Below are 24,656 nucleotides of genomic sequence, written 5' to 3'. Positions count from 1 at the left end.
TTATTAGGCTTTATTGAAGTCTTGGTAAATTAAAGACAAACTAGATTGACTTACCTTCTACTCTGCCTAGAACATAGGCACAATTAAATTAATTAATTTATATTTTGTTGAATAAATGAATATACATTAATAATAAAACAAGTACAAATCTTACTGAATCTGAAATCATAGATTGAAATCCTTTCCTTCTTTTTTAGTCCCTGTCTCATCCATCAGTGAATCATATTGACTCTACCTTTCAAGTTATGTACTAAGAATCCACCCTCTTCCTCTGTCTCTATCTGCTGGTACCACTGTAAACATCATATCTAGTTTGGATTATTGCTGTAACTTCCGGAATAATCTCCCTGCTTCCACACCTTGCTCACCTCCTCAGTTCCCAACATGACAACCAGATCAATCCTGTTAAAACCTGGTCAGATCATATCACTTCTCTGTTCAGAAGCCTCCATGGGATGATTTATCGTTCACAAAGTGAAAACCAAAGTCATTTTAGTATCCTACAGGCTTTACACAGTCTGGTTCTCTTTACTTCTATGACCTCATTTCCAGTTATTCTCTACCTTGCTTATTCTGTTCCAGTCGCCTTGGTTTCCTTGCTATTCTTCAAACATACCAGACATGTCCTCCTTTCAAGAAATTTTCACTTTCTATTTCTTCTGATCCAGATGTTTGCTCTTTCCCAAGATACAATGTTTCTCTCCCTCATTTCCTTCAGGTCTTTGCTCAAAACCATCCTGTTAGTCCTTGACTAACCCCTATTTTAAATGGCACTCTTAACCTTATTACTCTCTTAACTTACCTGTTTTGTTTTTCTCCATAGTGGTTATCAATACATGATGTACCATATATTTTATCGATTTATTTTCTGTTTTTTCAGTGCAGTATAATCTTCATTTCACCAGAGCTTTTGGTCTGTTTTTTATTCAATGATGCATCCCTAGTGCCTAGAAAAATGCCTGGCACATAGCATATAATAAAAATTTGTTGAATTATTGAAATATGTTACTTCACTTCTATTGGAAAGGACCATTACTTTCCTTTTATTGCTCCTTCCTTCTCCACATAGTTCTAACATAAAGGCATGTGTTAATAAGAAAACATACATTGATTTATACCAAAATTCATAGCACTATCTTGGAAATTATAAAATTTTCCTATTTTGTCTGTGATGATGTTTGCTGTGTCTCTGTGTTAATTGTACTGTGGTCAGAGACTGAACTTGGTGTGATTTCAGTCCTTTACAATTTGTTTTTGTGTTTCATGGCCCAGAATATGGTTTCATTTTGGTAAATGTTACATGTTCTTTAAAAAGAAAGTGTATTGGGCTTCCCTGGTGGCACAGTGGTTGAGAGTCCGCCTGCTGATGCAGGGGACACGGGTTCGTGCCCTGGTCCGGGAGGATCCCAGATGCCGCGGAGCGGCTGGGCCCGTGAGCCATGGCCGCTGAGCCTGCACGTCCGGAGCCTGTGCTCCGCAACGGGAGAGGCCACAACAGTGAGAGGCCCGCATACCGCAAAAAAAAAAAAAAAAAAAAAAAGTGTATTCAATGGAATATTACTTAACTATAAAAAAAGATGAAATAATGCCATTTGCAGCAACATAGATGGACCTAGAGATTATCATGTTAAGTGAAGTAAGACAAAGACTAATATCACATGATATCACTTATATGTGGAATCTAAAATAATTACATAAATGAACTTATTTATAAAATGGAGGTAGACTCAGAGACAGAAAACAAACTTATGGTTACCAGAAAGGATAGCGGCAGCTGGAGGGGGAGATAAATTAGGAGTTAGGGATTAACATATACACAAGACTACATATAAACTAGATAAACGACAGGGACCTACTGTACAACACAGTATATTCAGTGTCTTGTGATAACCTATAATGGAAAAGAATCTGAAAAAGGTTACATATATAGGTGTATGTATGTATGTATAACTGAATCACTTTGATGTACACGTGAAGCTAACACAACATTGTAAATTAACTACACTTCAATAAAAAAATGGTTAAAGAAAAGAACTCTGTGCAAAAAAAAGTATATTATATATAGTTTTTTTGTTTTTTTTTTTTTTTTTTTTTTTGCGGTACGCGGGCCTCTCACCGTTGTGGCCTCTCCCGTTGCGGAGCACAGGCTCGGGACGCGCAGGCACAGCGGCCATGGCTCACGGGCCCAGCCACTCCGCGGCATGTGGGATCCTCCCAGACCGGGGCACAAACCTGTGTCCCCTGCATCGGCAGGCAGACTCTCAACCACTGCGCCACCAGGGAAGTCCTATATATAGTTTTTAAGTAGGGTTTTACCTATATTAGGTTAACATTCTGTTCAACTCTTCTATAGACTCTGAATGCTAGATTTATCAGTTACTGACAGAAATGTATGTGCTTAAAAATCTTTTAGTATGATTATGCATTTATTTTTCTTTGTTTTGGCTTTTTGTAATTTGAAGCTATGTTATTAAATAAATACAAACTTGGAATATTTATATCTTCCTGGTGAATTGAAACTCATTATGAAATGTCCCTCTTTATCTCTAGTAATGCTTCTTGCCTTAAAGTCTACATTTTCTGTATTAGTATCGCTTCAGAATCATCCGTTTGGTTTGTGTTGGTGTGGTCTTTTTCTAGCTCTTCAATCTTTTTGTGCCCTTAAATTTTAGATGTTTCTTTTTAGCAGAATATCAGAATTTAAAGGAAATCCATGCTCACAATCTTTGTCTTTTAATCGATGACCTAAATTTATATATTGGAAAATAATTTTACCTAAAATATGGGATAAAACTTTGGAAGCAGGATGTAAAATAATAATCCCAAGTATTGATCTGAAAAGAGTAGTTAATATAGTGAAAGTGGCAAATATGGGGAGACTTTTTTTCTGAATGTTACTTTATCGATACTGATATAAACTGTATATAGCCTGTGAAAAATATTCAGAAAGTTCTATTAAGTATAAAAAGTTAAGAAATCATTAGAAAGTTTTGTCAACTCCTAGGTAACCACTTTATATTTCGCCCCCAGACTCAGTGCTACTACCAAGGATATATTGAAGGATATCTGAATTCTGTTGCCACACTTAGCACGTGCTCTGGACTGAGGTTATGTATTTTTTTGTCATTAATATGCAAACACCATGGTTATGATATTTGTCTGCAGAGAATTTGTTAGTTTATACTAAGTGTGGAGCTGGCAGAGGATTCCCATGTGGAGGTTATTCAGTGAATAATGATAATAATAATAATAATCTCTTCCTCTGAATATGTTTCTTCTCTGATTTCCCTTTACTTTCCCCACTGACCAGAGACATGTCTAACTTCTTGAAGGTTTAGATTTCCTGGTTTCTTTGCTCTGTATCTTGTTTCTTCTTTAGTACAGAAATGACAGTTGAACGTGTCTGACTATAGCAAGTTGGAAGAGCTGAGTTTTGGGTAGCTTATTTTTTCAGCACATAGAGTATTCTTGATACCTACCGTGTACCAGCTACTGGCCTAGTGTTTGGAGATGTAAAAATAAATAAACAAAGCATGCTGTTTCACAAAGGGAAATCATCTTCAGAGAGAGGAAGCCCTTCTATATAAACAAATAAGTATTATTATGGTACTCGTTTTTCTAGTAATATCACTATCTTAATCTCTCTAAGAACTGTAGGGTTTCCTCTTTAGTGCTTGGAGAGTTTTCCATTCAGTCAGGATATTCTTCACCTTCATTTTGTAGTGTAGGAGCCTTGTTTCCACAAACGAATTTTACTCAGTGCTTTTTACATGGAATTCTGAAATGTGTTTTTTAGAGAGTAGTCACTTGAACTGTTACCTGTATTCAAGAAAGAATACTTATAAAAGTTGTTTACTCTTTAAAATTTAGCTTTTAATTTCTTATTCAGACTAGGTACATAAACAAAATTCATAAGTGCCTTCTAATTACTGCTGAATTTTATTTTTATGAATAAAATTACTGATTATGTATCCTTTTTTTATGCAAGCAATGTAATCATTGCAGTGCAAAACAGAAAGAAATTTATACAGATTTCTATTTGCTATTGCTTTCATTAAATTACTGACTTCGGGAACAGGAGAATGACTTGATCACAGTAATGCTGTGTACTTGCTAGCAACTGATTACATAATTTGTGCTGCGTTTATAACTGTAAAGTAAATTAAATGGAACGTTACTTTTTTGGATTGGGGAAGACCTTTTTTTATCTCTTCAGAGTCATCTCCAAAACATAAAGAGTTTGGGTCAAAATACTGAGCTCAAAAACATTCTGTATCTTTCTTCTCACTCTCCTCCTCCCCCTCCTTCTCCTCCTTCTCCTCCTCCTCCTCCTTTTTTTAGGAGTTCTGTCAGAGTTTTATGATATAGAATTAATTAAAAGCACTTAAATTTTTAACCTTAATTTTACAGAGGAATATTGCAGTTTGAAAATCTTTCTTATGGAATTGAGCCTCTGGAATCTGCAGTTGAATTTCAGCATCTTCTTTATAAATTAGGAAATGAAAACAATGAATTTGCAGTTCTTACTGAAAATAACCAAGACACAGAACAAAACCCAATGGACTATAATATTTTTATAAGTGAAAAAGTGAGTTATGTATGCTTTATTACTCTTTCAAGGCAGTTATTGCTTTTATTTACTTATTAATTTAATTTATTTTTTAACATCTTTATTGGAGTATAATTTTTTCACAATGGTGTGTTAGTTTCTGCTGCATAACAAAGTGAATCAGCTATATGTATACATATATCCCCATATCTCTTCCCTCTTGCGTCTGCCTCCCTCCCACCCTCCCTATCCCATCCCTCTGGGTGGTCACAAAGCACCGAGCTGATCTCCCTGTGCTATGTGGCTGCTTCCCACTAGCTATCTATTTTACATCAGGGAGTGTATATATGTCCGTGCCACTTTCTCACTTTGTCCCAGCTTACCCTTTCCCCTCCCCACATCCTCAAGTCCATTCTCTACATCTGCATCTTTATTCCTGTCCTGCCCTTAGGTTCTTCAGAACCTTTTTTTTTCTTTAGATTCCATATATATGTGTTAGCATACAGTATTTGTTTTTATCTTTCTGACTTACTTCACTCTGTATGACAGACTCTAAGTCTATCCACCTCACTACAAATAACTCAAATTCGTTTCTTTTTCTGGCTGAGTAATATTCCACTGTATATATGTGCCATATCTTCTTTATCCAGTAATCTGTTGATGGACACTTAGGTTGCCTCCATGTCCTGGCTATTGTAAATAGAGCTGCAATGAACATTTTGGTACATGAGTCTTTTTGAATTATGGTTTTCTCAGGGTATATGCCCAGTAGTGGGATTGCTGGGTTATATGGTAGTTCTGTTTTTAGTTTTTAAAGGAACCTCCATAGTGTTCTCCATAGTGGCTGTATCAATTTACACTCCCACTAACAGTGCAAGAGGGTTCCCTTTTCTCCACACCCTCTCCAGCATTTATTGTTTGTAGATTTTTTGATGATGGCCATTCTGACTGGTGTTAGGTGATATACCTCATTGTAGTTTTGATTTGCGTTTCTCTAATGATCAGTGATGTTGAGCATCCTTTCATGTGTTTGTTGACAATCTGTATATCTTCTTTGGAGAAATGTCTGTTTAGGTCTTCTGCCCATTTTTGGATTGGGTTGTTCATTTTTTTGATATTGAGCTGCATGAGCCGCTGGTAAATTTTGGAGATTAATCTTTGGCAGTTGCTTCATTTGCAAATATTTTCTCCCATTCTGAGGGTTGTCTTTTCATCTTGTTTATGGTTTGCTTTGCTGTGCAAAAGCTTTTAAGTTTCATTAGGTCCCATTTGTTTAGTTTTGTTTTTATTTCCATTCCTCTAGGAGGTGGGTCAAAAAGGATCTTGCTGTGATTTATGTCATAGATTGTTCTGCCTATGTTTTCCTCTAAGAGTTTTATAGTGTCTGGCCTTGCATTTAGATCTTTAATCAATTTCGAGTTTATTTTTGTGTATGGTGTTACGGAGTGTTCTAATGTCATTCTTTTACCTGGAGCTGTCCATTTTTCCCAGCACCACTTTTTTTTTTTTTGTGGTATGCGGGCCTCTCACTGTTGTGGCCTCTCCCGTTGCGGAGCACAGGCTCCGGACGCACAGGCTAAGGGGCCATGGCTCACAGGCCCAGCCGCTCTGCGGCATGTGGGATCCTCCTGGACCGGGGCACGAACCTGCGTCCCCTGCATCGGCAGGCGGACTCTCAACCACTGCGCCACCAGGGAAGCCCCCAGCACCACTTATTGAAGGGGCTGTCTTTTCTCCATTATATATTCTTGCCTCCTTTATCAAAAATAAGGTGATCATATGTGCGTGGGTTTATCTCTGGACTTTCTATCCTGTTTCATTGATCTGTATTTCTGTTTTTGTGCCAGTACCATACTATCTTGATTACTGTAGCTTTGTAGTATAGTCTGAAGTCAGGGAGCATGATTCCTCCAGCTCCATTTTTCTTTCTCAAGACTACTTTGGCTATTCTGGGTCTTTTGTGTTTCCATACAAATTGTGAAGTTTTTAGTTCTAGTTCTGTGAAAAATGCCATTGGTAGTTTGATAGGGATTGCATTGAATCTGTAGATTGCTTTGGGTAGTAGAGTCATTTTCACAGTGTTGATTCTTCCAATCCAAGAACATGGTATATCTCTCTATCTGTTGGTATCATTTTTAATTTCTTTCAACAGTCTCTTATAGTTTTCTGCATACAAGTCTTTTGTCTCCTTAGGTAGGTTTATTCCTAGATATTTTATTATTTTTGTTGCAATGCTAAATGGTAATGTTTCCTTAATTTCTCTTTCAGATTTTTCATCACCAGTGTACAGGAATGCAAGAGAATTCTGTGCATTGATTTTCTATCCCGCTACATTACCAAATTCATTGATCAGCTCTAGTAGTTTTCTGGTAGCATCTTTAGGATTCTCTACGTATAGTATCATGTCATCTGCAAACAGTGATAGCTTTACTTCTTCTTTTCCAACTTGGATTCCTTTTATTTCGTTTTCTTCTCTGATTGCTGTGGCTAAAACTTCCAAAACTATGTTAAATAATAGCGGTGAGAGTGGGCAACCTTGTCTTGTTCCTGATCTTAGAGGAAATTGTTTCAATTTTTCACCATTGAGAACAATGTTGGCTGTGAGTTTGTCATATATGGCCTTTACTATGTGGAGGTAAGTTGCCTGTATGCCTACTTTCTGGAGGGTTTTTATCATAAATGGGTGTTGAATTTTGTCAAAAGCTTTTTCTGCATCTATTGAGATGATTATATGGTTTGACTCCTTCAATTTGTTAATATGGTTTATCACATTGATTGATTTGTGTATATTGAAGAATCCTTGCATTCCTGGAATAAACCCCACTTGATCATGGTATATGATCCTTTTAATGTGCTGTTGGATTCTGTTAGCTAGTATTTTGTTGAGGATTTTTGCATCTGTGTTCATCAGTGATATTGGCCTGTAGTTTTCTTTCTTTGTGACATCTTTGTCTGGTTTTGGTATCAGGGTGATGGTGGCCTCGTAGAATGAGTTTGGGAGTGTTCCTCCCTCTGCTATATTTTGGAAGAGTTTGAGAAGGGTAGGTGTTAGCTCTTCTCTAAATGTTTGATAGAATTCGCCTGTGAAGCTATCTAGTCCTGGGCTTTTGTTTGTTGGAAGATTTTTAATCACAGTCTCAATTTCAGTGCTTGTGATTGGTCTGTTTATATTTTCTATTTCTTCCTGGTTCAGTCTCAGAAGGTTGTGCTTTTTAAATATTTGTCCATTTTTTCCAGGTTGTCCATTTTATCGGCATATAGTTGCTTGTAGTAATCTTCATGATCCTTTGTATTTCTGCAGTGTCAGTTTTTACTTCTCCTTTTTCATTTCTAGTTCTATTGATTTGAGTCTTTCTCTTTTTTTCTTGATGAGTCTGGCCAATGGTTTATCAATTTTGTTTATCTTCTCAAAGAACCAGCTTTTAGTTTTATTGACCTTTGCTATTGTTTCCTTCATTTCTTTTTCATTTATTTCTGATCTGATCTTTATGATTTCTTTCCTTCTGCTAACTTTAGGTTTTTTTTGTTCTTCGTTCTCTAATTGATTTAGATGTAAGGTTAAGTCGTTTATTTGAGATGTTTCTTGTTTCTTGAGGTAGGATTGTATTGCTATAAACGTCCATCTTAGAACTGCTTTTGCTGCATTCCATAGGTTTTGGGTCATCGTGTCTTCATTGTCATTTGGTTCTAGGTATTTTTTGATTTCCTCAGTGATCTCTTGGTTATTTAGTAGTGTATTGTTTAGCCTCCATCTGTTTGTATTTTTTACAGATTTTTCCCTGTAATTGATATCTCATCTTATAGCATTGTGGTTGGAAAAGATAGTTGATATGATTTCAATTTTCTTAAATTTCCCAAAGCTTGATTTGTGACCCAGGATATGATCTATCATGGAAAATGTTCCATGAGCACTTGAGAAGAAAGGGTATTCTGTTGTTTTGGGGTAGAATGTCCTATAAATATCAATTAAGTCCATCTTGTTTAATGTATCATTTAAAGCTTGTGTTTCCTTATTTATTTTCATTTTGGACGATCTGTCCATTGGTGAAAGTGGGGTGTTAAAGTCCCCTACTATGGTTGTATTACTGTCTATTTCTCTTTTTATGGCTGTTAGCATTTGCCTTATGTATTGAGGTGGCAGCTTGCCAAGAACCATCTCTTCAGTTGCTTCAAGTCCTGTGGGTCTCATAAATGCAAGACCCCTAGCCACCAGAGCCAGGCATTGAAGGAGCATTCCCTAGGTGGTAGCTGCAAAAACTGGGGCACTTGTTTTAAAAACTAGGGCATCAATTGCATGTAAAATTCCCTTGCAGGAAAAACTGGATCTCTGGAGGGTAGCAGAGGGAGTTCTTGAAGATAGCACTCACCCTCTGAGGTGTCTGGAAAGCATGACACTTAGCCCATAGATGTGTGTTTAATTAGAAGTCTGCCTCTCAGGCTGCAGCCATGATGATTAGCTAATAGGCCTCTGTAACAGAAAGACTGAGGTCTTGGATCTTTTGCCTTTTGCTGGCTGGGGCCTGGTAGCTGTTTAAGAACTCTTTCTCTGTTAGCTACTGTCCTATGGGACCCACAAGTGTAAGCCCCACTGGCTGCCAGAGCCAGGTGATGTAGAGGTATTCCTGGGTAGCTGCCATAAAAATTGGAGTGCCTAACAGGGGTATGAGCTCCTTTATGATTATTACAATCCCATGGGGTTAGGAATGCAAGCTCCTTTGGCTTCCAGAGTCAGGCAGTCAAGTAATGTCCCCAGGGAGTCAGCTGCAACGATCGGTGCACCGGATGCATGTAAAAGCTCTCTTCTGGGAGATATAGTGCTCTGGAGCATGGACAAGGGAAAGCACGAAGATGGTACCTGCAGGTCTTCATCACTGGATGTGTGTGCTAATTAGATGCCTGCCTCTCAGGCTGACACCTTAATATAAGCAAGGGAATTTCCTTTACTTTAAGTCTGGGCATGACTAGCTCCCTCTGAGCTGGGCCCTACAGAAGGTAAGTCCAAGTGCCTGGGCCCTTGTTGACCTGGTTCCCAGAATGACACAATCTTGTGAGTCTGGGGACTCAAGCCCCATTGGTTTCCAAAGTTCCATATTTTGGGGGCTTGTCTCTCAGGTGCAGGTCCTAAAAGTTGTGGTGCCCAATGTGAGGTTCAAACCCTTCACTCCTCAGACAGAAGCTCCAGGTTTAGAATTTTCTCCAGGTTGTGGGTCATAGCACTGAGGGTGGCATTTACGGTAAGAGTGTGTCTCAGTACATCCTACCTGATTCACCATGCTTTTCTTCTCATTTTCCTGATGTATAGTTACCACTCAGCCAGACTTTAGGTTTTTTAAAAGAGGAAATTGTTCTGTATGTAGTTGTAGACTCAATAGGTCTTTGGGAGGAGTTGATTTCAGGATCTTCATATTTTGCCATCTTGAACTGGAACTCACATTAAATTTTTCCAAGAAAACATGAAATAATAACGGTCATCAGAAAGATAAATATATAGCAAAGGGAGTGGATTAATCAGTTACAAAGCTACTATGAAGGTTAAAAGACGAAAGTAGTAAAAATAGTAATAACTGTGATTATAATAATTAGTTAAGGTATACACAAGATAAAAGAGATAAAATATGACATAAAAAACATAAAATGTGGCAGGGAGTAAAAATGTTGAGCTTTTTCAAAAAACTTAAGTTGTTGTCAACTTACAATAGACATATATAAGTTATTTGTAAGCTTCATGGCTTACAAATAGCAAAAACCTATAGTAAATACACAAACAATAAAAAGAAAGTAATATATTACTAAAGAAAGTCATGAAACCACAAAGGAAGAGAGCAAGAGAAGAAGAAACAAACAGCCAGTAAACAATTAATAAAATGGCAATAATTACTTTTAAATTTTATTTGAGTTCTCTCATTTCTCTACCTATCAGTAATTACTTTAAATGTAAATTGACTGAGTTCTCCAGTCAACAGACATAGAGTGGCTATGTGGATTAAAAAAATAAGACCCATCTGTATGCTACATACAAGAGACTTTTGATATAAGGACACACAGAGACTGAGAGTGAAGTGATGGAAAAAGATTTCCAAGCTAATGGAAACCAAAAGAAAGCTGGAGTAGCTATAATTATATCAGACAAAATAGGTGTAAAAAAAAAAAAGATTGTAATAAGAGACATGGATGGGTGTCACATAATGATATAGGGGTCAATTTAACAAGAAGATATAACATTTGTAAGTATTTATGTACCCAACATAGGATAACCTAAATATATAAAGCAAATATTAACTGACCTAAAGGGAGAAATAGACAGCAATATAATAATAGTAGGGAATTTTAATATCCCACTTAAATCAATGGATAGATCATCCAGACAGAAAATCAATAAGGAAACATTGGCCTTAAATGACACATTGGAATGATGGACTTAACAGATATATACAGAATACTCCATGTAAAAGCAACAGAATACACATTCTTCTGAAGTTCTCATGGAACATTTTCCACGAGAGATCATGTTAGGCCACAAAACAATCTTAATAAATTTAAGAGGATTGATAACATACGAAGCATGTTTACTGACCACAGTGGTATGAAACTGGAAATTATTTACGTGAAGAAATCTGGATAATTCACAAATATGTGAAGTTTAAACAGTATGCTACTGAACAACAAATGGGCCAAAGAAAAATCAAAGGAGAAATTTTTAAAAATACCTTGAGACAAAAGAAATTGGAAATAGCATATACCAAAAATTTGTGGGATGCAGCAAAAGTAGTTCTACGATGGAAGTTCTTAGCGATAAATGGCCTACCTCAAGAAACAAGAAAAGTCACTAATAACCTAACTTTATACCTCAAGGAACTAGAAAAAGAACAAATGAAACCCAGGATTAGCAGAAGGGAGGACATAACAAATGTAGGGCAGAAATAAATGAAACAGATTCCAAAAGGACAATAGAGAAGGTCAGTGCAGCTGAGAGCTGGTTCTTTGAAAAAATAAAATTGACAAACCTTTAGCTAGGCTCACCCAGAGAAAAAGAGAAATCATAAAATAAAAAATGAAGGAGATGTTACAACTGATCCCACAGAAATATAGACTACTAGGAAGAATTATATGTTAACAAATTAGGCAACCTGGGGAGGGAAAACTTGGGAGCTTGGGGTTAACATATATACACAACAATATATGAAATAGATAACCAACAAGAACCTACTATATAGCACAGGGAACTATACTCAATATTTTGTAATAACCTATAAGGGAAAAGAATCTGAAAAGGAATACATATATATTATATGTCATATATATTAAATATATATATATATATATATATATATATATATGAATCACTTTGCTGTACACCTAAAAGTGACACAACATTGTCAATCAACTATACTTCAATTTAAAAAAATTAGGCAACCCAGAAGAGATGGATAAATTTCTAGAAACACCTAACCTACAAAGACTGAATTATGGTGAAATAGATAATCTGAATAGACCAATTACTGGTAAGCGCATTTAATCAGTAGTCAAAAATATGCTAACAAACAAAAGTCCAAGACCAGACTTATACAATTCACTGGTGAATTGTACCAAACATTTAAAGAATAATTAATACCAATCCTCAAACTCCTTTTCCAAAGAATAGATGAAGGGGGAACACTTCCAAATTCATTTTACAAGGCCAGCATACCCTGATACCAAACCCCAGACAAAGATACCACAAAAAAGAAAAGAAAAGAAAAGAAAATTACTGGCTAATATCCCTGATGAACATAGATGCAAAAATCTTTAAAAAGATAATAGCAAACCAAATTCAACATTAAAAGGAAGAAAACATTAAAAGAATCATACACCATGCTGAAGTGGGGTTTATTGCAAGGATGAAAAAATGGTTCAACATCAGCAAATCAATCAATGTGATATATACCACATTAACAAAATGAAGGATAAAAATCATGATCATCTAAATAGATGCAGAAAAAGCGTTTGAAAACATTCAGCATCCATGTATAATAAAAACTCAACAAAGTGGATACAGAGGGAACATACTTCAACATAATAAAGACCATATATGGCATGCCCACAGCTAACATTGTACTCAACGGTGAAAAGCTGAAAGCGTTTCCTCTAAGATCAGGAACATGTCAAGGATGCCTACTTTCGCCACTTTTATTCAACAAAGAATTGGAAGTTCTCACCACAGTAATTGGGTAATAAAACGAAATGACATGCATTCAAATTGAAAGGAAGAAGTAAAACTGTCACTACTTGCAGATGACATGATATTATATATAGAACACCCTAACTACTCCATAAAAAACTTATGGAGTACACACACACAAGATAAAAGAAAATGGTAACTGTGTGAGAGTGGATATGTTAATTAGCTTGAATGTGGCCGTTATTTCACATTGTGTATGTATATCAAAGCATCAAGTCTTATAGCTTAAGTATATGTATATATTTCAACTATGACTCAGTAAAGGTGGAAAACTATTTTAAAAGTTCAGAATAAACAATTTGTGAAAGTTTTTAAATACTGCTATTCTTTCTTTCTAGCCAGAATCAGCTGTTCCAGATTTAATTCCTCTTTATCTAGAAATGCATATCGTGGTGGACAAAGTTTTGGTATGTGTTTTGCTTTTTCTTTGCTTTTGAATATTTGATATGAATGTATGATTATCCCTAACTAGAAAGGAACTTAAAGATTCCAATCTTCTTACTTCCATGTCACTCCTAGAGAACAGTGAAGACATCTTCTATTTGAAGAATCGAATATTCAAAATTACATTAGTTCTATCAGAAATGTTTTATTTGAAATCTTTACATAACAAACCTGCATAACAAAATGATTTTTTTTTTTTTTTGCTGGTACTTCACATCTTTAGGGCCTTTCTCAATCCACAAAAATTTTTAACGGTGATTTTTTAAAGTGAAATTCTCTAAGCTTTAATTCTTGTTTTAGGGTACTTGAAGAGCAGCATGTAGTCTAGAGAATCTTTTTCCCTATAAGATATTTATTGGCACAGCAATGATGATAGTATAACTACTTATGATAACTGCTTACATTAAAATGTCAAGATTTTTTTAGTGGTTTTTAATGGTGCAACTGTTTGAGTCTGTTGACTCAAGTCTGATTGAGTCTAGTGTAAAGGCACCTCTAGATTCCTTATTCCCATAAACAATTTGAGGATCTCTGAACTTCAGACCCTTGAGGTGATAACTCAGTTTGTACTCAGTTGGGTGTGGTTTTATTTCTCCTATATTTCAAAGATTTCAGAAAACAGGGATAAAGTATACTTTCCAGGTTTTGTTTTGAAGATAAGTATTTGATTGTCACATCTATGGAATACTACAGAGAATGTGAATTTCCCTTTCTATTCATAGGATTGTAGAGCTTGTCAGGAAGCCAGAGTTGAGGGTCAGAGACAGGAGATATTTGGAGAAAGATATTAAAATACTTGACTTAGTAGAGTATTAGGAAAAAGGGCAAACGGAACATTTAAGAGAAAGTTGAGATATTTCTAGTAAAGATGACTAGATTTCCAGGGAATATTTGGGTTTATGAAAATTATTTTGTTTCAGGATTACGTTACAAATTTTGAGAGTTGTTTTAAAAGCGTCTTGTCCAAATTGCCAGGTTTGTCAGCCATATAATGCTCATTAAACATCTCTTTTTTATGTTCTTACAAATATTTATGTTTATGTATTCTTTAATAAAACAAACATTGAGCCAGTATGACATCTGTGTTACTAGATATTGGGCATATAAAGAAGAATAGTGATGTCTTCAATCACTTCACAAATTTTAAATCCACAGTTGTAGCCTAGTGAATTCAGTGCCAGATTGAGGGAAGATTATGGTACTATGAAAACACAGTACATTAATAGAGAAAGACATGGAGACACACAGCTGTAACCTGAGGTATTGTAAGAGCGTGTAAGTAGGTGTTTTAACATGTAGGTTTTATTATTATTCAGGTATGCTGATGCCAACAGATCAGGAGATGATTACTATTGGAAAGTTAGTTTGTTATTCACAGTTCCCAGGAGGAAAGGGCATACCACATCATGCCACATGGAGAAGCACCACAGTAGGTCAGGAGACAGAGGGAGCAATAGGAAAACACGGCAGGAGCCTTTATTGTGATTTCTGTGGGAGGGAACAGCAAAACAAGGTAAACAGGTTTAGCATTGGCTAACTTGAAAAATTGCAGTGGGTTCGGGAGAATAGAGGTTGTTTCACAATTTTTGGTACCATGCCCTTGGATGATTAGGGCAGGGGAATTGGAGTGTGAGAACCTGGTAAAGGAGATGGTTGCAGGCTGGGTTCTGGCTTGGTTGGTTTGGGCAATGGGGGGAGGATGGGGCCAGGGAAGACTCAGTGCGAAACCTTTCTTTGCAAGGGTGCATAAATATGAGAGATTGTTCTTTTCAGATCATTTTAAGAAGTTTAGTATGATTAATATACAGTGCTGAAGAAGGGAAAGGGAAAGAGATGAATTGAAGAATTGACATGATATTTGGATTTTATCCTAAAGGTAATAGAGAGTCAATGAAAGATTTTAAGCAGGGTAATGATGTGTTCATATTTACATTTAGAATCATTTCTGCAATAGCATAGGGACAGGAATGCTGGTGTAAAAATTGGAGTAAGATAAAGCATTTAAGAGACTATTCCAGTAATCAAGGTGAAGTTTTACAAATTAATAGTGTTAGGAATAGACAGGAAAGGACAATTTTAAATGTTACTAATGAGGGTGAATTAGAAGAGCTTGTAAATTGACTTGATTTATTCATTCATTTAATAATATATTAAGCATCACCTAGATGCCAGTTACTATTCTATTTATTGAGGATAGAGCAGTGAACAAAACAGAAAAAGTTTTGCTGTCACTGAACATATAGTATAATGAATGTGGGAGGTCATAAATGATAATAGCATTCACTAAAGAAGTAGAAATCTAAGTGGGAGCATATTTTTGAGGGAGGATAATGAGTGTAGTTTTGGATATGTTTAACTTGAGGGTCCTGTGTAATATCCAAGGGATAATGTACTTTAGAGAGTTTTTTTATAGATAAGGAATTTAACATTGACACATTCTTCAGAGCTGATTCAGATTTCAGCCATTATATATACACTCATTTGTGTGTATGTATGTGTGTGTGGTTTTATGTGGTAGTATCACATATGTAGCCGTTCATAACTACCACCACCACGACCAATACACTGAACAAGTACCATCACAAGACTCTCTGTGTTATCCCTTTGGAGTCACACACATCTCTCCCCACTTCCTCACTTCTCGACCTCTGGTAATCACTCATCTATTCTCCATCTGTGATTTCAGGAATATTGCATAAATGTTATCATATAGTATGTATCCTTTTGAGATTTGTTTATACTTAGCATAATTTTCATGAGGTTTACCCAGGCTGTTTCATATATCAGCAGTTCAGTTACTTTTTATTACTGAATCGTATTCCGTGTTATGAATGTACCACAGTTTGTTTAATCTTTGAACGACTGAATGACTTAGGAGTTGTTTCCACTCATGTATGGGTTTTTCTGAGCACCAGTTTTTACTTCTTTAGGATAAATGTCCAGGAGTACAACTTCTAGGTCCATTATTTGTTTTGAAAGAAGTTGCCAAGCTATCTTTCAGAGTGGCTATACAATGTTACATACTAGCATGTGTGAGTGATCCAATTTATATTCCTATTTTAATTGTTACTGTCTTATTTTGAAGTGTTCTAACCCCAAAGCAGCCTCAACCTGAGAGAGTAGATGGAGAGTAAATCTCAAACATATTACATAACAAATGATATTTAAATTTTAAATTAATTCTGTTTTTCAGTATGATTACCTGGGCTCTGATAGCATGATGGTAACAAATAAAGTCATTGAAATTATTGGCCTTGTAAATTCGGTAAGTATTTTCCTTTTCATACTAGTTAGGAAAATTCATACTAGTTTTGAAATTATAATTTGCATTGCCTTGACATGGCATTTCTTTTTTTAAAAAATTTATTTATTTTATTTATTTATTTTTGGCTGCGTTGGGTCTTTGTTGCTGTGCGTGGGCTTTCTCTAGTTGTGGTGAGTGGGGGCTACTCTTCGTTGCGGTGCGCGGGCTTCTCATTGCAGTGGCTTCTCTTGTTGCGGAGCATGGGCTCTAGGCGTGCAGGCTTCAGTAGTTGTGGCGCATGGACTGAGTTGCTCCGCAGCTGACGTGGCATTTCTGAATAAAGTTATCCATATAAATTGAGGGTGGATTTGTCAAAAGATTGAATTAATTTCTTGGTTATTATAAAATAACATAAAAATTATTTTTTTCATGTATTTATCTCTTCTGTTTTTAGATGTTTACGCCATTTAAAATTACTATTGTGCTGTCATCTTTGGAATTGTGGTCAGATAAAAATAAGATCTCTACTGTTGGTGAGGCAGATGAATTATTGCATGCATTTTTAGAATGGAAAAAGTCTTATCTTACCCTAAGACCTCATGATATTGCATATCTATTCATGTAAGTATAATGTTTCAGTCTTCTTAGAAATCAAAGATTTGTGATATTGATGTAGCTTAAATTAGGGAATTGTTGTTCATTTCTGACTATTCATACTTTGATTATCATGCACTCAGTCAGACCTCATGCTGTCTTTCTGGTTGTCAGACAATAAAAGAAGATTGCTAAAATTTATTTCTGTGCTTATCAACATTTACTATTGAGGAGACTGATATTTCAGGAAGTTAAACCAACTAAGGACTCTTGATGGTGTGTCTAGGTTTTGAATCCACAGTTTGTAACTCCAGAGCCCATAATCTTAATCATTACATAAAGAGATGGCATTTATCTTGTGAAGTTTATATCTTTGTTATGAGTTTTGATCAAAGCCTTGGTAAAGTAGGTTAAAATATTTTATCCTACTGAATTTTCTGCATTATTTTTAAATGTTAGTTTTCTAAACAATCAATTATAACTGTATACTTATAATTTTATTCATATAAAATTTACCAGCAATTATGATCAGCATGTCTTTCAATAAATCTGCATATACATATTTTTAAGTTGGCATGATAATATCAATATTTCCAGTTTATAATAGGGTCTAAAAGTTGTGTGTAGTTTATTTAACTAGTTCTTTAATAATTGGTACTTGGCTTGATTCCAATATTTTATTATTTTAAAACATCTTACAGTGAAAAAAACCTTATGTGTGTCATTTATATATGTGCATGTGTATCTACAAGGCAGATTCCCAGGAGTAATATTTCTAGGTAGTATAATTCTAATTTTGATAGCTAATACCAGATTTTGGCACTGATTTTAGTGCTTTGCACACTTATCAATAACGTATGAGAAGGGTCTGTTTCCCCACAGTCTAGCCACCAAAGTGTATGGTCAAGTTTTTCTTCACCTTTGGTACCTGAGAAATGATATATTGGTATAGTTTTAATTTTCATTTCTTTTTCATGAGCCTGATGGTAGATAGCTAGATATCTAGATAGATAGGGATAGATGCATTTAGATACCAATTTCAACACAGATATAGATAAAAAGATAAATTTCTTTGCCTTGCGATGAGAAGTAGTTTTCTTTCTTAATTTGTCTTTTGACTTGGCTTCTTGTGTGTGTGTATTTTTTAACTGCCATACAAAATACTTTTATTTTTAAGGCAGGATTCATGAGGTTTTTATTTGATGGTTTCTAGAGTTTGAGTCATAATTAGAAAGGCCTTCCCACTTCATGGGTGTGAGGGAAGTTTTAAATTTATTTTCCATGGAAATTTTAGAATCAACCTGTCTAGCTCCTATTTTTTAAGACTGTTGAATTTATAAATTGAGCTATAGAGAACTGTTTAGTCTTCACATCTCACATTTTGTCTTTCCAGTTTTTGGTCATTCAGAAGTTAATTTCTCATAGGTTTTATACATTTATTGATAACTTTTCTTAGGTATATTGTCTTTCTGGTTGCTGTTGTAAATGTGTCTTCTGTCTGCTAAATATATATTGTTTTGTTTGTAAGATTACCTTAATTTCATATTGATTTTATATCCTATTGCCTTACTAAATTTCTTTGTTTTTAATCATTCTTAAGTCTATTACATTGGTTTTTTCACTCATATAATTATACCATCTGCAAATACAGGTAGTTTTATCTCTTGCTATTTAATTTTATATTTTCAGTTTCTTTCTCTGTTCTTATTGCTTTGGCTAGTTTAATACAGTTTAAACTAGTAGTAGTAATAATGGTAACATGGGTCATGTCTGTTTTATTCTTTACTTTAGGGAATGTTACCTCATTGAGTAATACTTTTTAGCTTTGGGGGCTAAAATGTAGGTTTGGCTCTGTGTGTGTGCACAGGCATGTTTTAGAATTTGAATAATAGTAGGGCAATATTCATAGATTCATACTATACCAACAATTTGAAAAATAATCTTTCAGGGACTTCCCTGGCAGTCCAGTGATTAATACTTCTCCTTCCAATGCAGGGGTTGTGGGTTTGATCCCTGGTCAGGGAGCTAAGATCCCACATGCCTCAGGGCCAAAACACCAAAACATAAAGCAGAAGCAATATTTTAACGAATTCAATAAAGACTTTAAAAATGGTCCACATCAAAAAAATCTTAAAAAAAAGAACGAAAAATAATCTTTCAGCTTTTATAGGGATGACATAAGATACTCTTATTGGCATTCAATAGAAATAATTATAGTGATATATTTCCTAATCTTGAACCATCTTGCATTCCTAGAATAAATCTCAATTTTGACATGATGTATTATCCTTTTAATAGGATGTTGAAGTTTGATACAGTAATAAGTGAAATTGGTGAGAGCATTTATCCCATTAGAAATGTAGAAATTATGGTACAGTCAGTCTCCTTGAACTTGAATAATACCCCTTCTTGATCCCTTGATGTTATTTTAATGCATCAACATACTTTGCATATGAGTAATGTCCTAGAATAAATACTATAAAATTACGATAAATAACAGTAATTATCTATTATTTTCTGGTCTTTGTACTCCAGAAATTTGTACTCCAGAAATTTATAATCTGGTTTAGGCCCTACAGTAGGAACAATGAACATAGCAAGCTTAATTTTTTAACCGTTTACAATCTGTCCTTTATTCAACAAATGTTTATTGAGATAATATTGCATAGTGATTCAAATTTAAACTCTGGAGGCCAACTGCCTGCATTTAACTTCAGCCCTGTCACCTAGGGCAATTGATGCTCTCTGCCTCAGTTTCCCTATATTTGCTTTTATTAGTTTTATTCATTTACAGCTTTATTGAGGTATAATTGACAAATAAAAATTATACATATTTAAGGAGTACAATGTGATATTTGATATATGTATACATTGTGAAATCATAAGCTAATTAACATATACACCACCTTACATAGTTAACATTCTTTGGTGTGTGGTGAGAAATCTTAAGATCTTCTCTAGCAAATTTCACATATACAATGCAGTATTATTAACTATAATCATCATGCTGTACATTAGAACTCCAGGACTTATTCAGCCTACATAACTGAAACCTTGTATCTTTGACCATCTCCCCATTTCCTCCATCTCCCAACCCCTGGCAACCACTATTCAACTCGCTGCTTTTATGAGTTGGATTATTTTAGATTCCACACATAAGTGTGATCATACAGTGCTTGCCTTTTTATGTCTGGCTTATTTCACTTAACATAATGTCCTTCAGGTTTATCCATGTTGTAAATGTCAGGATTTCCTTCTTTCTTGAGGCTGAATTATATTCCACTGTATATATACATCACATTTTCTTTATCCATTCATCTCTCAATGGACGTTTAAAAAGTGGGCCTCTTTGGCATCATCTTGCATGGCTGGCAGTATTCACTGTACTCTCACCTTCCCTTGTGGGAGAAATCATGGCTGGAGGCAGCTCTTTTGGCACTGAGCTGTGCTGCCTTGGGGGAATGGTGACATGGGTAAAGTGAAACTGTTTTTACCTTCTTCAATGTGTCTCTTCTTGGATTTTTTGCTCCGGTGTGGCATGGGGCCTTTCCTTGGGTCTTGGGCCACATCTGTGGTTGTTTGTCAAAATTGTTGTTTCTGTGGAGAGATGAGGGCTAAAAAACTCCTATTCTGCCATCTTGCTGATGTCACTCCAGAAGATTAATGTTGGTACATTATCTCTACTTGTTTAGTTTACAGGAGGAAGAAACAATGAGAGTGAGAGCAAGAGCAAGAGTGAGAGAGAGACTCAAAGTAACATATAACAAAAGGGCCAAGTTAAAGACGTGCTAATCAAATTAGAAGTGAGAAGGCAGATTGAGGAATTTTAAAAAAATATTTATTGTTTTTACTTAATATAATTAATTTTTAAAAAATTTTTGGCTGTGACGGGTCTTAGTTGCAGCACTTGGGATGTTCGTTGCAGTGTGCAGACTTCTCTCTAGTTGTGGTGTGCTGACTTACTTGCCCCATGACATGTGTGATCTTAGTTCCCCAACCAGGGATCGAACCCTCATGCCCTGCATTGGAAGCAGATTCTTTACCACTGGACCACCAGGAAGTCCCAGGAATGTTTAAATTCAGTGAAAGGAGGTGGAAAGCATTCCAGGTTATGGAAACAATATGCCTAGAGACATGGGACTAAATAATAGTTCTTTTCAAAGAGTATGGAATTCATAGTTATAACTGGAGCTGAACCTCTGGAGGAGGGGAGGGATACAAGAAAAGTTGAAGGAGTAAAACAGTAAATCTTGATAACTGATTTGATGTGGAGACTGGGTGGCCGTATTAAGTAAAAAATAGCTATTATTGAATCCAGCTCATCAGGAGTATGCATAGAGTTAGGGGGAAAGTCTTATCTATTGGGAGAACTATCTTGAATGAAGAAAGAGTGTAAACAATATTTTCATATTGGAATGTAAAGCCAAAGTTGGGTGTTAAAGGCAAATACTTGGAAACAAGTGCTTATGTATAAGCAATATCAGTGAGGCAGAATAAGGGAGCAGTGGAGAGACAGTGCAATTGTGAAGTGCAGTGCAGTTGAGACTGAGGAGGCATTTCAAACTGAGAATTGCGTACCAAGCTTTTTTACACACGTCTTGGAATGTTCGTTTTGGCTGGGGCTCTAAAGATGGCAGAATATGTTTGGAGCATCTGTATCTTAGTGGTTGAGAGTATGGCTCTGCATTCAAACTGTCCAAGTTCATATCCTTCAGCAGCACTTACCTGTGCTGCCCTGAGCAAGTTACTTGTACTTCCCATCTGATGTTTGATTTGTTCAGTGGGGAAAAAATAGTATCTAATTCACTGGCTGGATTTGAGGATTAAATAGAATCGTTTATGTAAATCCATGAGAATAGTGCTATTATTATATGGCAGTTTATACGGACTCTTCTTCTCAAAGCAGAAAAAAATAATGGTAAGTTGTAGAACAATAAAATCATTCCAGTGAGAAAATGGTGAGCTTTTCTACATTTGAGTGAAAACTTTTAATCCATACATTAAAACTATTTGTCATTGTAATTCAGCAAAATGCTTTTGATTGAAGTGTTTGATCAAGGCTTTAGTAACCCTAACCACACGTCACAAGAACAGTAAAGTCATCAATAACTTGGATCCATTGGATACGTTTTAGGAACCCAGATTGCTTAATCTCATTTAATGAAGACTATTTTACAAATTTGAAGCAGTTAACTACATACGGAAAGATTGTACTTCAATTTGCTTCAGACTAGAAATTTATGAACTACAGACAAATTACTAGCAGGAGTTATCACATGTGAATTGTTGTCAAAATTAACTATAATTATATACTTATTTATTTAGCTATAGAGAGTATCCAGATTATGTGGGAGCAGCATTTCCTGGAAAGATGTGTGTTACCAGTTATTCTGCAGGAATTGCTTTGGTATGTAATTATTTAATCTTATTATTTGAAAAAAATACATTTAAAAATTACCCAGTATTACAGCATATATTTTATACACTTCACATTTATATCTACATTTAGAGATTGCATTTATATTCCATCACTCTTAGAACTTTGAAGTATGTAGAAGGAATAGTATTCTGAAGTACAAGTGTCTTATTGCAATTATTTGGAAGTTAAAGTGGAATAAAAATATAATAAATACACACGTATCCCTTATTATATAGAAGAGTGTATTATGAAAAATTATCTGTAAAGATATTTCTATAACCAAAATAGATTTTTTTCTTGTAGGTATAAAATTGGAAAAATAGTCTTATGATAAATTAACTTCAAAATCAAAGCAAATGATGAACCAAAACGTATGATAAAAATCTGTTAAAATGTTTCAAATTCTTCTACATAATATTTAAAAGAAACTTTTATGTCTATTTTAAATATTTATAGTTCTGATAAATATTTTATATTTAAATAAATTATTGGTGTAATTAGATGCATCACTGAAAGAGAAGTAATTCATTGAGCCTTTCCCCCACCTATTCATCCTTTTTAAAAATAAGTTTAAGTACTATATAGTATTTTTAAATTACAGAGTAATTTATGTTATGCATGTCCATTTTTAAAAGAACATATAGAAATATAAAAGGAAACATATAATCTGGCGTCTTCCCAGGGATGAAGCAATAATCACTGTTAACATTTTGATTAATATGTATCTCGTACTTTGAGTTTTTATCTGTTACTGTGGCTCCCCATTATATGTTTTTGCAAAAATGGGATTTTGCATACATATTTTTATTTCTGATACTCTTCCAATTATTTTTATTACAGAATTTATGCATGCATGCATGTATATGTAAAATTGTTTAAATTGTAGTTATACAAAGCAAAGTTTGTTAACAAAACTCTCTTCTTTATCCCCTTCATGAAGTCCTGTAAGAATTTATAATTTCTATTTAAATTCTCTGGTAGTTAAGTTTATTTATTTAAAAAATATATACTTTGACACCTACTTTGATTAATAAACTTTAGACAACATTGGTAATATTATCTTTGACATATTTAATCCACTCTATTTGTCATATATATTATGACGTTTTTATTACTTTATTAATACTTATAATAGTAATCTATATTAAACACATTCTTAAATATTATATGTATATGCATAATATATGTAATTATATATTATAGATGTTATACAATATATAATACAATAATATATAATATATTAAATATTATTGCATAATATATTACCATCTTAATGTATTTATGTTTTTATTTATATTATTTTAAAAATTCTTTTTACCTTATGCAAAGTCCATTGATTATTTGCTATGAAAAATGAGACATGTAAAATAGTACACTTCTCATAACCATTGTTAAGAGTTATAAAATTTATAATTTATTTTATAGAACTTTTGTGCTTTGTCTACAGGTTGATTTTTAAGTTAAATCAATAAATATTTTATGGTATTATGAATATAAAAATGATATTAACTCTGAATCAAGAAGTAAATATGTTGCTATTCTGGTAAAGCTTTGATGGCCAAAAGAGGTCTTGTCAATTTTTTTCTAACTTATTTTACTTCTGTGGGCGGAACCAACTGCCACAGAAAATTAAACTTCATCTTCCTTTTCTTGGAATTCTTTGCTCTTTTTCTGGAATAACTCAAGTTTAAAAAATTTTAGACACAGTGTATATAAGTGGCAAACACTGTTATTTTATTAATGAAAACACTTTTGCTTTCCCTCCACATTTGATTGGTAATTTGGCTAGGCTTAGAATCCTAGTTCTAACATCCTTCTCTCTCAGCATTCTGAAGATTGATGTATTGTGTTTTTGTCAACTCATTATGAAGTGAAAGGATGGCAAGGAAATTGAGGGTGTTTGTAAGAGAATCTGAACTGCTTAAAGGAGGAGAGAAGTCAGTAAGGAGGTTAGGAACAGTGAAAATGTAGGAACCATGGTTTGGTTGTGCTGATGGGTATGCAGATTGTTGTAGTTGAGGTGCTATTGGAGTTATCAGGGGAGACAGCAGGTGGTCAGGATGTGGGATGCACAGAGATGACGGAGGGCTTGCAGTTATTGATAAAAATCTGTTGACAGGGTCTAGTGTGTGAACCATAGGAATGAGTGGGTGAGGCAGGATGTAGGATAGAATTATTAGAGGAGTTG

General features: G+C 34.7%; 1 protein-coding gene across 5 annotated transcripts in view; it reads left to right on the top strand.

The window, feature by feature from the left end:
• Positions 1-24,656, top strand: part of ADAM32 (ADAM metallopeptidase domain 32) — a 167,090-nt gene that overhangs the window by 33,282 nt on the left and 109,152 nt on the right. For 4 of the 5 annotated variants that reach the window (XR_009517859.1, XM_060001103.1, XM_060001104.1 and 1 more), the window contains 6 exons: positions 3,031-3,107; positions 4,411-4,588; positions 13,106-13,174; positions 16,405-16,476; positions 16,910-17,076; positions 22,375-22,456. Coding sequence is in view for 4 of the 5 variants with exons in the window: in XM_060001103.1 (XP_059857086.1) it covers positions 3,031-3,107; positions 4,411-4,588; positions 13,106-13,174; positions 16,405-16,476; positions 16,910-17,076; positions 22,375-22,456 (645 nt within the window). In the remaining variant the exon portion in view is untranslated. The remainder of the gene's footprint in view (positions 1-3,030; positions 3,108-4,410; positions 4,589-13,105; positions 13,175-16,404; positions 16,477-16,909; positions 17,077-22,374; positions 22,457-24,656) is intronic. The other variant, XM_060001106.1, reaches the window with a different exon arrangement.

Source organism: Delphinus delphis, chromosome 21 (assembly GCF_949987515.2).
Source record: "Delphinus delphis chromosome 21, mDelDel1.2, whole genome shotgun sequence".
Lineage (NCBI taxonomy): Eukaryota > Metazoa > Chordata > Mammalia > Artiodactyla > Delphinidae > Delphinus > Delphinus delphis.
The sequence above is the reverse complement of the archived record's forward strand: the minus strand, read 5'-3'. Positions and strand labels throughout refer to the sequence as shown.